Consider the following 16691-nt stretch of genomic DNA (forward strand, 5'->3'; position numbering starts at 1 on the left):
GAAACCCCCAATTCGAATTGTTCCAATCGAGCATCACAAGTGAAACCCCCAATTCGAATTATTCCAATCGAGCATCATAAGTGAAACCCCCAATTCAAATTGGTCAAATCGAGCATCACAAGTGAAACCCCCAATTCGAATTGTTCCAATCGAGCATCATAAGTGAAACCCCCAATTCGAATTGTTCCAATTCGAATTTCACTTATGATGCTCGATTGGAACAATTCGAATTGGGGGTTTCACTTATGATGCTCGATTGGAATAATTCGAATTGGGGGTTTCACTTGTGATGCTCGATTGGAACAATTTGAATTGGGGGTTTCACTTGTGATGCTCGATTGGAATAATTCGAATTGGGGGTTTCACTTGTGATGCTCGATTTGACCAATTTGAATTGGGAGTTTCATTGTTCTATTTTTATATAGAGTAAAATAATAACAAATTTTTAATAATTATAATATGGAAGTATTTTTAAAATACGTGACATTTTTATAATTACTTCCATATTTGAAATTATTATTAGTAATCAAATATACTAATATATATAGATAGATAGATAATTTAATTATAAAAATCCAATTATGCATTTAATTAATTACAAACTTTCGATTATATCCTTTGATTTTATTTTCTTTCAATTAAAAAATTAAGTTAAAAGATTTATAGATATGGGGCACACCCCTATTATTTAATTGAGTTAGGCAAATCAAGAATGATGAAAGTAACTCGTAGAAAGTATAATACTTAATAAAGATATGTTGAATTTAGTATATGCTTTTCGTTAATAGTTTAACAATAAATTACATCCTAAATGTAACAATTTATTTCTGAATTGTAATGTTATTAGGCTTTCCTGAAATTAATTTTATGCATACTAAATTATTAGTATACTAGTATTATTTTATTAAGTATCTAGATTTCTCTTCTTAACTATTTTATAAAAAGAAACTGTTATTGTCGAATAAAAATGCTTATATAGATAGATAGATAATTTAATTGAAAAAATGCCTTATAAAACACACTGTCTAATAAAATACAAACGGTCCAATGATATACAGTATAACATTGGAAGACTCGGAGTTGATTACGTTGGAGCAATGAAACATATAAATGCTTTATTCCAACTTTTTAATTTTTGGATGAATCGGTGCAATAAGGAAATAAGTGAAGGAAGCTTTTCAATGGAATTAATAAATATAGGGCAAAATAGTCACTTTATATGTATTGCTTTTAGTTATAAATTTAATTGAAAAAGAAGTCAACCAAAATAAGCTTTTTGGCTGGACAAAATTTGTCCAAATAGCTTTACCGTATTTTTATAATCACAATGTGGCATGTAAAACTTACATTTTTAAACATGATGAGGCGCATTCTAATTTTTAATAATTGCAGATAATTAATTTATCTCTAAGTATGACGTGTTGGGAATAAAAATAAAATACATTTTGGGTTCGAACAATGTACAGCCAAGATCGGACCCCAGATTAGCAAAATTAATTTTTTAATTTCTAATAATTGAGTGATTAATTACAACATTGATTATGATTTGGTCCCACTCGTATATATTTCATTGCCTGCATATTGCATGGATCATAATTATGGATTCATGTTCTCATTTCCATCTTAATTAGAGTATTTTTTATATAACCCATGCAAATTTTGTTTCACGATATAATGAAATCAAGAATATATTCAATATGATCAAATAAAGAAACATTGAGGTGGAGATTTTTGATAGAGAGAAATTCGACGATGGAGATTTTTGGATCTAAATAAAGTATGTATTGAGGAAAAAACAATTTATTTTTTTTTATTAAAAAATTCCTACTTTATATAGCAACATTTTGAACGTATATATAAGACAACACATACGTTAGCAACGTTATAATAGAGAATGTCTTCTAATATATCCGAAAAAGCACAATGCCATAAATATACACACATATGTTGGCATATTCTTGCTAAGAGTGGGTGAATAATTAAATTTAAAAAATAGATATTCACAATTTATTTTTGGAATGAATACTTAATTTAAGGCTAATCAGTAATCACGTTAGGTTTCATTTATTGGGTTGGTTTTCTATTTATTTAACTTAAACTATATTGTCATATTTGAGTTTGGATCCATCTCACGCAGGACAACTAGATTTATTTAGTGTATCGTGAGGCACGAACATCAAGTATATATTAATATTAAACGAAAAAGATTACTTTTATTAATTGGAAATATATATATATATTTCTGTGTTAATTTATACTATATTAGAGTATATCATACCCCAACCAATCACACTACAGGCTGTAAACGTGACATTGGAAAGGTATAATATCTACGAGATCTTCGCAAAAATATTACTCTAAGTTTTGCTAAAAAAAAAGTGCATTTACCTATGGATTTAGCGACGAAAAATCAGTCTGTCTGAAAATAATGACAAAATTAACGCTAGAATAACAACCGATATTGATATTTAAAAGTAGAGGTATATATTGTTTAAAAACACCAACTTTTCTTCCATTTTCGAATTATAAAATGAACGATTAAATTTTTATTAAAATATAGGATAAACTTCAATACTTATTCGATTTTTAACACCGACAATAATTTAACGTTACCTCAATTTATGCGAAGCTGATTAGTTACAACCTTAAGCACCTTAACCTTGCGACTTACAACCTTGATAATTAACTGTGATTCTTGCAATTGCACTCGTGATTCCTCATATGCTTTCTTAACTTCTTCAGACTCATAGCTCTTTATCTTTAGTCTCTTACAAAATATGACCTCCAACATTTGCTTGCATTTCAATTGTTCTTCGAATTTATTCATTTTCAACTTCAATCGCTCAAAACAGTTCTACTAGCTCCATGGCGGCAACTTGTTTTAAACCCGTTTGAAAAACCCACAAACATCATACTGATACACCGAAATAATCCCATAATACTTAATTTGGCAATGCACAATGTGGAGAATTTGGAAAGCAAGGAATGAGCTTATTTTTAAGGGCATTAATCCGGATTTTGCAAAGATTGTGGAAGGTGTGAAGATTAACTCTTGGAAATGAATACGTGCAAACTATCCTATTTCTTTCTTCTATTCATTAATTGATTGGTGTTTTTGTCCGAGAGAGTGTATACCATTTAGCTTGTAATTTGATTTATCTTGACCTTTCAAAAAAAAAAAAAATCCCATAATTAATCTCTAAGATGACAACAAATAGCAGTAAAGACATAAATTAATTGCATACATTTATTGGTGGGGAATAATAGTATAGTTGCCCGGCCGGTAATTCCACTCACAATAATTAACTTTAATAATTTTATTAAAATTTATGTTCAACATACAATTAAACATTATTTCAGGTAGGGAATGAGTATTAATAGATACTCCCTCCGTCGTTCCATGCACCATTTTAGTCCCCTCCCATTTTTCACACATATTAAGAAAATGTATTTAATTTTTATATTTTTATCTTTTATACCCTTATTTGTTATTTTCACACATCCTTTTCACATTTAAGTGAAGCATTAATAAGGTTAATTAAGTAAAAATAATATTTTTATATAGTATTAATTAGAAAAGCGGACTATCTTTTTGGGACATCTCAAAATAGAATAAGGGACTAAAATGGTGGGATGGAGGGATGTTCTTTAAACAATCATCTTCTACATTTCTATGAATAGTTTATGGATAGTTTTGCTATCGAATATTGTGGATTGAAGCTCAATACATATTAACGTTTTCAAATTATGATTATAAGTCTATTTAAATTCTTCAAAACAAAAATATTGCTCTTTTATTATTACTTTATTATTATTAATGCTCTTTTATTATTTATTTATATAAAAATTAGCCATTTTAAATAACAAAAACTTTTCTAGGAATCTCTAGTAAAAAGTTCTGTAGCTGTTTTCGGTTATCAAAGTCTAAAATTAATACTCACGAAATAGAATGATAATTTCAAACATCTGGCTGCTCTAATACTTACATTTCCTAAAAACAAAGAAAAAAAACCCCCAAATAATCAAATTAATTAGGCTCCAGTTTTCATTTTCTTTGAGGTAGAGACAGTCGCATCCTGCGAGATACGACGCCGCTTCGTCACCCGGGTGGGCTCGGAAACACCCGACCCGATAAGGTGCGGGAAGTTGACCCGGGCTCGAGATCCCCGCAGCTTGAATGCGGCTCTGTCATACGCCATGGCCGCCTCCTCCGGCGTCTCGTACGTCCCCAGCCACAATCTCGAACCTTTTCTGTCCGGATTCCTCATCTCCGCCGCGAACTTCCCCCACGGCCTCCGCCTCACGCCTCTGTACCGCTTCCACTCCGCGACGCTCTGCGGCGGCTCCTCCGACACCGCGGAATCGCTATCGTCGCTCAGCAGCTCCTCGATCATCTGCGTTGAGTAATCGCTGTCGTCGTTGATCGGCGTCGCGTTGAGCGGGGAATCTGTCGGTGACGAATCGAAACCGAAATCGAAATCGATGTCGCTGAGAAGAAAGTTCTGTATGGAGTCGAGCCAAGCCAGATCCAATTCGGATACATTTTGTGCTTCCATCTTCTTCAAAATTTTGAGTATATCTCGGAATGAGAGATGATTTTTCAGAGATATTGTGTTGGTTTAGTGAGAGTGAGTGAAGTTGCAGTGCTTGATCGGTTGTATTTATAGAGAGAGAAGGAAAGCGATTATTCATTCATTTGAAGTGACTTCGATGTAAGTTCATTTTTGGAATACTTAATTCATTATTTTTTCACGTAAAAAAAAAGAGCATTAATTTTAAGCACGTTTACTTTTATAATTTTGTCTTTATTTTAATTATATTGGATGAATAAAGTAGCGTATTAGTTTATCAACACAGTACTACTAATTAAATGGGTAAATCCAAAATTATTATACCATCTCTCGACTCTCGCACTTGTGTTATTATTTACAATAAATTTAACCTACTATCAAGAATAGATTAATTAAAAAAATATATTTTGAAATATTCTTTTTTTTAATGTATAATAGAGCATATTATACTGGAGATAAAAATAAAATTTTGAAAATGCGCCTAATTATTCAATATATTTGCCCATATTAGTGTTTCAATAATTGAGCTCTTCGTTTTTTTTATCACCAATTCATTCAAATAATGTTCAATATTTTGTCGTGTATTGTTTATATATGTCATGTGTATAGTTATATGTATTCTTTACAATATATAACTTGCAATCAGAATTATTGGATAAAAGTTTGTTGAAGTCCAATAATAAAACTCGAACATGGGATATTTCATTAATAGCAAATTGTTGGTTAAATTCGTGCAAAGTCGCATTTTCTGTATAAGGGTGGTCGCGTTTTGTCAAAGGCGGAGGGGCTATTGTGCAAATAACTATCTCGGAGGGATTTAGTTGTTCAATTAGTCGTTATAACGTGGCCGTTGGATTGATCTTGACGGCTCAGATTAAAGGAGATTAGTGCAGTTAGTTATAACTAATTACACTGTTCATTGTCTTCTTCATAGCGTTGATTTGCAGCTGTTTTTCAGGAGATTGAGAGAGAAATACTTTGTGAGAGTTATACTGCCGTTCAAAGCTTGTTTCACGGCAATTTCTTTCGCTGTTGTAATCTCTTGTATTCAAAGTTAGATTGAGCAATAAGATCATCATTTTCTTGTCCCGTGGATGTAGGCATAGTTTTGCCGAACCACGTAAACCTTCATGTCGATTTCTTTCTTGTTTTTCGTTTGTGTTCGTCGATTGACCCAACAAGTGGCGCCGTCTGTGGGAACGCTTGGTGTGTGCAACAATTTCTTTTTCAAAGATTGGTGTGAAATTGATTGCTCCGGTTGCGATGGGATCGACTAAAATGGAAACCGAGAAATTCACCGGGAAAAACGACTTCGGCTTATGGGGGATTAAGATGAAGGCCTTGTTAACGCAACAAGGGCTCGCTTCTGCTTTGAAGGAAGGTGGTGACGTTGCAGCGGATGATAAGAAAGATACCATCAAGATCGCAGAAATACAGGAGAAGGCGCACAGCTTGATAATCTTGTGCCTTGGGGATAAGGTCTTGAGGGAAGTTGCAAAAGAGAAAACAGCTGCTGCTATATGGGAAAAACTGGAGTCCCTGTACATGGCAAAATCTCTTGCCAATCGATTGTACATCAAACAGAAACTGTATTCTTTCAAGATTACAGATGATAAGCTACTGGAAGATCAACTGGAAGCTTTCAACAAGATCATTGATGATCTTGAAAATGTAGATGTTAAGGTGGAAGATGAGGATCAGGCTATAATTCTTTTGAATGCCCTACCAAAATCCTATGACCACTTGAAGGATGCTATGCTCTATGGGAGAGAAAAAGATATATCCGTAGAAGAGGTGCAATCTGCATTGAAGGCTAAAGAGTTGCAGAAAACTTCCACCATCAAACAAGATTCCGTGGGGGAAGGTTTGATGGCAAAACAGAAGAAGCCATGGCACGATTCAGGAAAGGGAAAGCCCAAAAAGGGAAAGAAGGATTCCAAGAAGCCATGGCAGAAAAAGGAAAAGGAACCGGAAGAGGAAGATAACAACAAATGTTATCACTGTAAGAAAAGTGGACATTGGAAAAGGGACTGCCCAATATGGAAGAAGAAGAATCCACAAGGTTCATCAAAACAATCTGGAAAAGATGTATCTGAACAGTGTGATGTGGCAGAGGCACTGAATGTAGCTGACCAACATATTGAAAATCAGTGGGTTCTTGACTCAGGGTGCTCTTTTCACATGTGTCCTATCAAGTCCTGGTTTACTGAATTGAAGTTCTTTGATGGAGGAACTGTTCTGTTAGGTAATGATCATGCCTGTGGAGTAAAGGGTATGGGTAGCATCAAATTAAAATTACATGATGGAACAGTAAGAATGCTTCAAGAAGTGAGGTATATCCCAAGCCTAAAGAGGAATCTAATCTCTTTGGGGCTTCTGGAAAACAAGGGTTATGAATGGAGATCCTCAAATGCAGGCATGGAAATAATGAAGGATTCAAAGATCATTATGAAAGGAGTCAGGAGCAATGGATTGTATTATTTGCATGCTAACACTGTAACAGGAGAATCAGCTGCTATAAGCAATGTTGGAATGGATTTATGGCACAAGAGATTGGGCCACATTGGAGAAAAGGGACTGACTCAATTGTTAAAGGGAAAGCTGATACAAGGTTCAACACCATTTACTTTGAAATCTTGTGAGCAGTGCATTTTGGGGAAAGGTAAAAAGTTACCTTACAGAGCAGGTGTGCATAGTTCAAAGTTACCCCTAGATTATGCATACTGTGATCTGTGGGGGCCTTCCAGAACAGAATCTCTTGGGAAAGGAAAATATTTCCTATCTATTATGGATGATTTTTCAAGGAAGCTGTGGGTGTTTATCTTAAAGGATAAAACTGAAGCATTTGAGAAATTCAAATGCTGGTGCAATGAAGTGGAGAATGAAAAGGGTACAAAACTGAAATGCCTAAGGACTGATAACGGGCTGGAGTTCATTTCAAATGAGTTTAACAGCTTCTGTGCAGAAAGAGGAATCAAAAGGCATAGAACGGTGCCCAACAACCCACAGCAAAATGGTGTAATAGAAAGGATGAACCGCACCATCCTTGAAAAAGTGAGGTGCATGTTGTTTGAGTCTGGAATGCCAAAGAAGTTCTGGGCTGAGGCTGTCACCACTGCAAGTCATCTCATAAATTGCTCACCATCATCTGCTATTGAGTTCAAAGTACCTGATGAAGTCTGGTATGGAAAAACTCCAAACTATGAAGCACTAAAGGTGTTTGGATGCAGAGCTTATACTCACATAAGGCAAGATAAGCTAGAGCCCAGAGCTTTGAGATGTATCATGTTAGGTTATCCAAAAGGTGTTAAAGGTTATAAGCTTTGGTGTACTGAGCCAAACATGAACAAAGTGATTATAAGCAGAGATGTTGTTTTTGATGAACAACAGATGCCATATTTGTCAAAAAGAAATTCATCTGATGATAAATCAGAAAGTGCAGACTCTACAGCAGATTTGATTCAGGTGGAGCAGCTATTTGAGGAAGAATTTATGGGAGATGATACTGATTCTGGAGATAGTCAGGATGCTGAACAACATTCAGAGGAAGGTAGAGCAGAATCTGAATCTCTGAGGGATTACAATTTGGCAAGAGACAGAGTTAGAAGGACAATTACACCACCCAGCAGATATGCTCATGCTGATATGGTGTATTATGCCCTAAGTGTAGCTGAAGAGCTTGAATACCAGGAGCCTAGAACCTTTAAGGAAGCAATGAGAAGTAATGAGAGAGCACAGTGGTTGTTAGCAATGAAGGAAGAGATGGAGTCTCTTGAAAGAAATGGTACCTGGGTTTTAGTTACTAAACCCATTGGCAGAAAGTTGGTGTCTTGTAAATGGATATTCAAGAAAAAGGTGGAGTATATTGGAAAGGAGCAAATAAGGTACAAAGCAAGGCTCGTAGCAAGGGGGTTTACTCAAGAAGAAGGTATTGATTATAATGAGGTTTTTTCACCAGTTGTGAAACATACCTCAATAAGGATATTGCTAGCTGCTGTTGCTCAATTTGACATGGAGTTGGAGCAGATGGATGTGAAAACTGCCTTCCTCCATGGTGATTTGGAAGAAAGCATACACATGAGTCAGCCAGAGGGTTTCATACATCCAAATTCACAGAACAAGGTATGCCTTCTAAAGAAATCTCTATATGGGCTCAAACAAAGTTCTAGGCAGTGGTATAGAAAGTTTGATGAGCACATGTCATTAATTGGTTTTACCAAATCTGAATATGATAACTGTGTATATTTGAAGAGGGTTAAAAATATCACAGTTGCATATCTTTTACTCTATGTTGATGATATGCTCATAGCTAGTAAAGATAAATGTGAGATCAGTAGGATCAAGAAAGATTTGGGAAAGTCTTTTGAGATGAAGGATTTGGGAGCAGCAAAAAGGATATTGGGTATGGATATTACCAGAGATAGATCTAAAGGAAGATTGTGGCTTAGTTAGAAGGATTATGTAGCCAAATTACTTCAGAAATTTAACATGCATGAAGCTAAATCTACATCTACACCTTTAGCTATGCATGATAAATTGTCTGATAAACAGAAGCCAAGTTCTGCTAAGGAAATGAGAGATATGGAAGTAATTCCATATTCTAATTTGGTTGGTAGTTTAATGTACACCATGGTGTGTACGAGGCCAGATATAGCACATGTTATATCTGTGTGTAGCAGATACATGGCAGACCCAGGCAAGGATCATTGGGAAGTTTTAAAGAAAGTACTCAGATACTTGAAAGGCAGTGCAGATAAGGCTTTGCTGTTTGAGAGAAATGTTGAATATTCTGGGGATCCTATTGTTGGTTTTACTGATTCAGACTATGCAGCTAATGAAGACAATAGGAGGTCTCAATCTGGCTATATTTTCACCTTATTTGGATCTGCAGTTAGTTGGAAATCTTCATTACAACATGTGGTTGCTTTATCAACAACTGAGGCCGAGTATATGGCTGTTACTGAGGCAGTCAAGGAAGCTTTATGGCTTAAAGGGATAGTCTCTGATTTTGGGATAGAACAGAAGTCAGTTTGTATCAAGTGTGATTCTTAAAGTGCACTGTGTTTGGTCAAGCATCAAACCTTTCATGAAAGGTCAAAGCACATTAGTGTCAAGCTGCATTTTGTTCGTGATATTGTTGAAAAAGGTGATGTTCGAATGGAGAAGGTATCCACTGATGATAATGCATCAGACATACTAACAAAGGCAGTACCAGTTGCTAAATTTGAGTATTGCCTAGAGTTGGTGAAGCTGATTTCAAAGCCTTGAGCTGCAGCTTGTGTGCAGCTCAGTCCCTGTCTTGTTTTGAAGGGATTGCATACTGTTTTTGCATTTGGTTTTGTTTTTGGGAGAAGTTTTGATTTCGGAGGATGAAGTTGTTGATCTGATTTGCTTGGCAGAAAAGAGTTTTGCAAGAATTTAGGTGGAGATTTGTTGGTTAAATTCGTGCAAAGTCGCATTTTCTGTATAAGGGTGGTCGCGTTTTGTCAAAGGCGGAGGGGCTATTGTGCAAATAACTATCTCGGAGGGATTTAGTTGTTCAATTAGTCGTTATAACGTGGCCGTTGGATTGATCTTGACGGCTCAGATTAAAGGAGATTAGTGCAGTTAGTTATAACTAATTACACTGTTCATTGTCTTCTTCATAGCGTTGATTTGCAGCTGTTTTTCAGGAGATTGAGAGAGAAATACTTTGTGAGAGTTATACTGCCGTTCAAAGCTTGTTTCACGGCAATTTCTTTCGCTGTTGTAATCTCTTGTATTCAAAGTTAGATTGAGCAATAAGATCATCATTTTCTTGTCCCGTGGATGTAGGCATAGTTTTGCCGAACCACGTAAACCTTCGTGTCGATTTCTTTCTTGTTTTTCGTTTGTGTTCGTCGATTGACCCAACACAAATAATGATCAAAATTGCATGTACTTAGAACATTATAATAAAGTTAACAAAATACAAGTGGAATATCGTCTCATACAAAACCGTATCAAACAACTTTTTTTTTTTTTTGGTAAATTAACAATTATTAAGTAAAGAAATTTAATGACTGCGTCGCGATATGAACTCGAACCCAAGACATTTGAACTTAGCCATTAACAATTTAATTATTGTATTCAAGACACTTGGATTGAGAGAAAGAAAACAAGGGTGATTGGCGCATAATTCAGTAAATTGTCATTAGCTTTTTTTATTATTATCATTATGAAATCTTGCACGAATCTCATTTTATTTTCGGTATTATGTCAATATTCCTTGTGCTTCTAATAAAATTAAGTATAGCCTTATCACTGAGTCAATATATCATTACTTAAAAAGTAGCATTAATTCACTAATGCATAATCATCAAATATGATTAGAAAACTCGAATGCATTACTTTAATGTTTGACGTAAAGAAACAAATGATGATTGAATATTTTTTTGAGGAAAAGTGATTATTAAATATTAATCGTGCAATTTTTGCATGACATTCCAATCATTATAATTTTAAACACTTTTCAATTTTAGCAATCTTAATACTCTCATTTTATCCGAAATGTCTTACATTACATGCATGTTCTATTAAAAATCCATGCATGTGCTTAATTAAAAATATCTCTTAAACCTTCAATTTTGAATACGTCTAGGTTATTGCATGATCTTCTCAAATATTTACGTCGTTTATTATCTAATTTGTTGCATAGCTATTACTGATTACAAGAGGTCGTCGTTATTTTCAATATCGGTAATTTTTTACTGAAGATAGGCATCACTCGGTAAATAGTAGTATCAAGGAATTACCGAGAGAATAATTCTTTGGTAAATGTGCATCGAGAATTTAATCGATTCGGGTAATAATTTTATCAAGGAATTTTTCTCTGGATAATCTCTTAGTAAGTGTGTTATAATGTGGGGCGTTTTTCTCGGTAATCTATTAGCCACTGTATAATAAGATGTTGTTCCGACGTCCACATAGGATAAAATATTGCAAAACATTTTATTTGGATCAAAATTCAAAATATCCAAAATTTATGTATTTATTAATAAAATAATTATAATAATTAAAAACTAAAATATAGATATACATAATGTATTTACGACCATTATAATTATACCTTAAAATAAAAGTTATAACAGCTTAACTAGGCCCACAACAAATATTACGTTACATACGGACCCAAAATTAACTTATAAATTTATAGATATGCCAAAACAAATTATAAGTTATAACAGCTTAGGCCAAAAACTAAAATATAGATAGGGACCCCTTCAAAAAGATAATTGTAGGGACCCAAAATTAACTAAATTTATACTAATTGATGGCTATAACTGAAAATTAGTTATAATCTCCTAGCTACTTTGCATGACAATATTAATACTTCATCCATCAACAAAAAAATAATTTTTACTATTTTGGAACATGCATAAAAATTAATCCATTTTAATTTTCTAAAAAAATTTATATATGATGGACTCATTTATCCATTCACAATACAATTAATTATAATTTATTAACACTATTTTTTAAGTTGAACTCCCTCTACTCACAATACATTTAACTATTTTTATAAAATTCGTGTCGTTCTTGGGAGTAATATTTATTCCATTAGCAACAAATAATTGCATGTATCATCTTTGTAGTCTAGCTCCGACCTCCATTTTATTTAAAATTAAATCTATATAAAATGTCTGTATAATACAATTAGTTTGAGAATGCTATTGTGATGTTCCGACAAAAAGAATGGAGCTGAAAATACCTCAACTAGATGGGGTTTTGCCACGTCAAGGTAAATTAATTATAATCCCTGATTAGAGTGAAAACAAAAATTATTTAATTAATCAAGCATAGATAAAGCTGGCAACGTGGAAAAACTATCTAGATGTTATATATACAAAGAGACTAATGCCAAATAAACTAGTAATTATTTTATTTGAAGTTAATTACCTCTATACACGAATTTTAGAATAGCATTTAGAATTTATATACAGTCCCATGCATGGAAAATAAAAGTGTTTCCAAAAGGTACCATAAAGGGCGATCAAAATAAATACTCCTTAATAATTATGAAAACCCTACATATATAAAATTATAAAATTTAATGAATAAAAAACAATTAGAGTGAAAAATTAGATATAATAATACATATAAACCAAATTAGTTATTTTTTAATCCTTATTATTGATTATATTTAATTATTCACAATATGATTATCTCTTATTGATGTATTTTAAAATTTATTCGAGACTACTGGATCACCAATTCTACTGTAGTTTGAATTTAATTTTTTAAATTTATTTTAATGTGCGAATCTATCAAAAGATATTGGTGGGGAGAAGATCCAATATTTTATGCATTGCGCATGTCACGCACTTTGAGTATGATTTAAAATAAATTGGACATAGATAAGAGTGTGATTGTATTTCTACGTATATATACAATTATAGCATAAACTTGTAAGACCACATGCCATAAACGTGGCGTTGAAAAGGAAAATTCAAGGAGATATCGCAAAATAAACCTGAATCTGGGTCTCAGCATTCGTAATTTTCTGTTTCGAGGAAAAGGGGCTCAGGTGTTTCTAATTTAATTAAATAATTAAGTATTGCTTTTAGCTTAAATTTAATTTATTAACCCACGTGCTGGTCAATATGTGGAAAAATATTGATTTTCAAAATCAATAATGATTATCTTCACCCACCATGACTCATTCATCTTCGTTCAACTTGAGATAATTAATACTCCTATGTTTTAGATTGAGATTTTATAACAGTATGTGTACATGTATTAGCTTCATTTGTTTTGTTTTTTCATAACCAAAGCGTATATGAAACGTAATTGACGCACAAATACAATTTATTATGTTTCATTGTGTTTAATTTTTTATTTGTTATAGTTTTTAACTATTTTATTCAATTTTAAATTATTACTATGTTTTAATATATATAAGTTTAAGAATTAATTAGGGTTCACCCATCCAATTAAGGTTTATAATTACTTTTTATATTAATTTAAATCAATAATGGATTGTTTGAGGTAATTAACTAATCAAAAGTTAGGGTGTGTAATTTTCTTAAATTTCAATTTTTGGTGATATTTATTAATTATATCAAGTCATTATATAATAATACTTTTCATTTACTAATAAATAATTATAAAATAATGAGATTAAAAATGTTGTGAGACACAATAAATTATGGGATAGAGAATCTCATCCTAATAAAGAGTAGGGAGAAAATTTAGACATATTAAACTTTTACATGTCTTAGTCCATATGTCAATTAAAATATCATAAAAAATTATTTTAGAGTAAGGGAAAAAATTCTGATATGTTGTGGAGTAGTGTTTATAAATAGAAAATGACTACTTTTTGTAGATGTATTAAAATGAAAAAAATGAAATATCTTTTAGGAAAGAAGGGAGTGTATAATTGATTCAATTTTTATTATAGTTGTAGTCTTAATTTTATATAAAAAAAATTAAAGGTATCATGAATATATATATATATATATATATATATATATATATATATATTCTTGTTCCAATATATTTAAGTTTAAAATTAGAAAATAGAAAATTACTTATATGCGACGTAGATCCAAAGTTAGTCATAATATCATTTGCTGCTCTATTACTTACATAGTAGTTCATTTTTATTTTTATTTTTTCAGAAAAAAGCCCTAAATTAGGCTAGCTACAACAATTTTCATCTTCTTCGTTGCATGCTTCAATGATTCCGAATAAGATTCCGATTGGTATTGTGAAGACCGAGTCCGACGCCGCTTCATCACCCTGGTCGGCTCCGAAACACCCGACCCGATTAGGTGCGGGAAGTTGACCCGAGCCCGAGATCCGCGCAGCTTAAAGGCGGCTCTGTCATACGCCACGGCAGCCTCCTCCGGCGTCTCGTACGTCCCCAGCCACAACCTCGCCCCTTTCTTAACCGGATTCCTTATCTCCGCCGCGAACTTCCCCCACGGCCGCCGCCTCACGCCTCTGTACCGCTTCCACTCCGTCACCGCCGCAATGCTCTGCGGCTTCTCCTCCGACCCTGCGGAATCATGACTCTCGTCGTTGATCGGCGTCGCATTGATCAGCGGAGGATTTGTCGGTGATGAATCGAAATCGAAATCAAAATTGAAATCGAAGTCGAAATCGCTGAGAAGAAAGCATTGTATGGAGTCGAGCCTAGCCAGATCGAATTCAGATACGTTTTGTGCTTCCATTAATTTTTTTTTTCTTTTCTACGTAAATATGAAGGAATAATGTGATTAATAAAGGACAAAATATTTACTTCTCAAATAATATTATGCTAAGTATGGCTTCTAGTTCTTAGCGGTTTGCATGCAGTGTTTGATCTATTCTTCTTTATAGACAGATGATGATTTCAGGGGCGGAGCCAGACTTTCGACTCAGGGGGGGTCCAAATTTTTTTTTTCAAAAAAATAATAATTAAATAAAAAAATTAAAAAAATAAATAATAATAATTAATATAATTATAATGTTATTTAAATTATATAGCAAGTTAAAAAAAATAAACATAATTTTTTTTATAAAAAAAGTCCAATATAACAATTAGCAAGCATATTAATAACCAAACAAGAACTCAAACAAGAATTCAACGAACTCAAACAAATGCCTAAATGAAGCTCGACTGATGCAGATTCAACGAACTCAAACAAGAATTCATCCCTAAAATGTTGAACAAATTATAAACCCTAAAATGCAGAACAAATGCAGAACGAAAATTATCACAGAAAAAATTTGTACTCTAAATTAAAGCTTCATCCCCAAAATCAAAGATACATAAAGGCATCATCCTCCACAAAAATCAAAGATACATAAAATCTTCATCCACAAAATCAAAGATACATAAATCAAACCACAACTTCCTGTGCCTTGAGCTCGAGAGAAAGAGATCTGAGGCTGCGGTGCGCGAAGCTCACGAACAGAGCTAGATCTACGGCGAAGCACCATGAATGGTGGAGGAGAGAAGAGACGACCTGACGGCGAGAGACGGCGTGAGAAGAGAGGCAAGAGGCAGGCAGAGGCGGCGACGAGCCCTAATTCATGGGGGAGCGGATTTACAGAGGGGGAAGGGGGGAGGCGGAGGCGGAACAGAGGGGGAAGAGGGAGGCGGCGCCGGTGGAACAGAGGGGAAGTGAGCGGCGGCGCCGGTGGATTTGCAGAGGGGAACTGGTGGAGCGATTTAGAGAGGGAGAATGAGGGAGATGGTAGAGAGAGAGAGAGGCGAGTAGATGGTGGAGCAATTAGAAATATTAGATAAAATTAATATTTTTTATTTTTTTTTAATATATTTGTAAAATTACTAAAATACCCCTGGGATTTTTGGAAATTCCAGGGGGGTCCAGTGACCCCACTGCCCCCCTGGCTCCGCCCCTGGATGATTTCATCCATTTTATGAATTTCCATGACGGAACTTCTTAGGGGCAATGGTTAAGACGGAGCTCCTGAAGTCGTTTCACCTTTCGTCGCCTAGTTTTGGTCGTCTCTGGTTGTTTTTGTTTGTTGGTAGACGGGTACTCTTTTTCCTTGTTAAGGTTTTTCCCATTGGGTTTTCCTTAGCAAGGTTTTAACGAGGCTCGGCCCTTAGTCTGCTTTCTGTGCTTTCAAGGGTTCTTTTTAGGTTTTCTTTTTAATAAAATCGTTAATTTAATAAAAAAAAATGAATTTCCATGAAGGTTGATCGCTTTTCTTTTAATTTATTTTTAATTCATTTGAATCACGTTTGGATAAAATAAAGTATAGTGTATTTGTTAACGAATAGCAATAATTGGTTGTTTGAGGATACAAATATTTTATGTAGCCCGTGGCTGGGTCATTCGATATATATTTTATGATAATTGACCTCTTTATCGATTATTTCAATTTTTTAATAATCGCAAATTCTGATTGGATCGATTTGATCAAGATTAGTAGTAGTGGCCTTTTGTGATTCAATTAATTAACTAGAAAACAAATGTGCTTTATCAAATTAATAAATTGCTATTGGTATAAATTTATCAAGTGAGAATTGCATCTTTTTGTGAGAATGGGGAACCAATCACAGCCCTTTTATTTGGACATAAACAACGATTGTTCAACATTAAGTCATGAACATCGTTGTTCATGTGCTTATGTTCATGTATT

The 16691-nt window shown here is 33.8% G+C and overlaps 3 protein-coding genes across 3 annotated transcripts; 1 reads left to right on the forward strand and 2 right to left on the reverse strand.

The window, feature by feature from the left end:
* Positions 1-3914: 3914 nt before the first annotated feature.
* On the reverse strand, positions 3915-4658 carry LOC131022827 (ethylene-responsive transcription factor 1-like). The gene has a single exon (XM_057952355.1). It carries the CDS (start codon positions 4554-4556, stop codon positions 4032-4034), a length of 525 nt encoding a protein of 174 aa, XP_057808338.1. The 5' UTR covers positions 4557-4658; the 3' UTR covers positions 3915-4031.
* A 4401-nt stretch (positions 4659-9059) lies between these two features.
* On the forward strand, positions 9060-9839 carry LOC131021095 (secreted RxLR effector protein 161-like). Its single transcript, XM_057950185.1, has 2 exons — positions 9060-9599; positions 9645-9839. Exons 1-2 carry the CDS (start codon positions 9060-9062, stop codon positions 9837-9839), a joined length of 735 nt encoding a protein of 244 aa, XP_057806168.1.
* Positions 9840-14145: 4306 nt separating this feature from the next.
* On the reverse strand, positions 14146-14879 carry LOC131022829 (ethylene-responsive transcription factor 13-like). Its single transcript, XM_057952356.1, has one exon. It carries the CDS (start codon positions 14765-14767, stop codon positions 14222-14224), a length of 546 nt encoding a protein of 181 aa, XP_057808339.1. The 5' UTR covers positions 14768-14879; the 3' UTR covers positions 14146-14221.
* Between the last annotated feature and the right edge of the window lie 1812 nt (positions 14880-16691).

The sequence above is a fragment of the Salvia miltiorrhiza genome, chromosome 4, assembly GCF_028751815.1.
Source record: "Salvia miltiorrhiza cultivar Shanhuang (shh) chromosome 4, IMPLAD_Smil_shh, whole genome shotgun sequence".
Taxonomy (NCBI): domain Eukaryota; kingdom Viridiplantae; phylum Streptophyta; class Magnoliopsida; order Lamiales; family Lamiaceae; genus Salvia; species Salvia miltiorrhiza.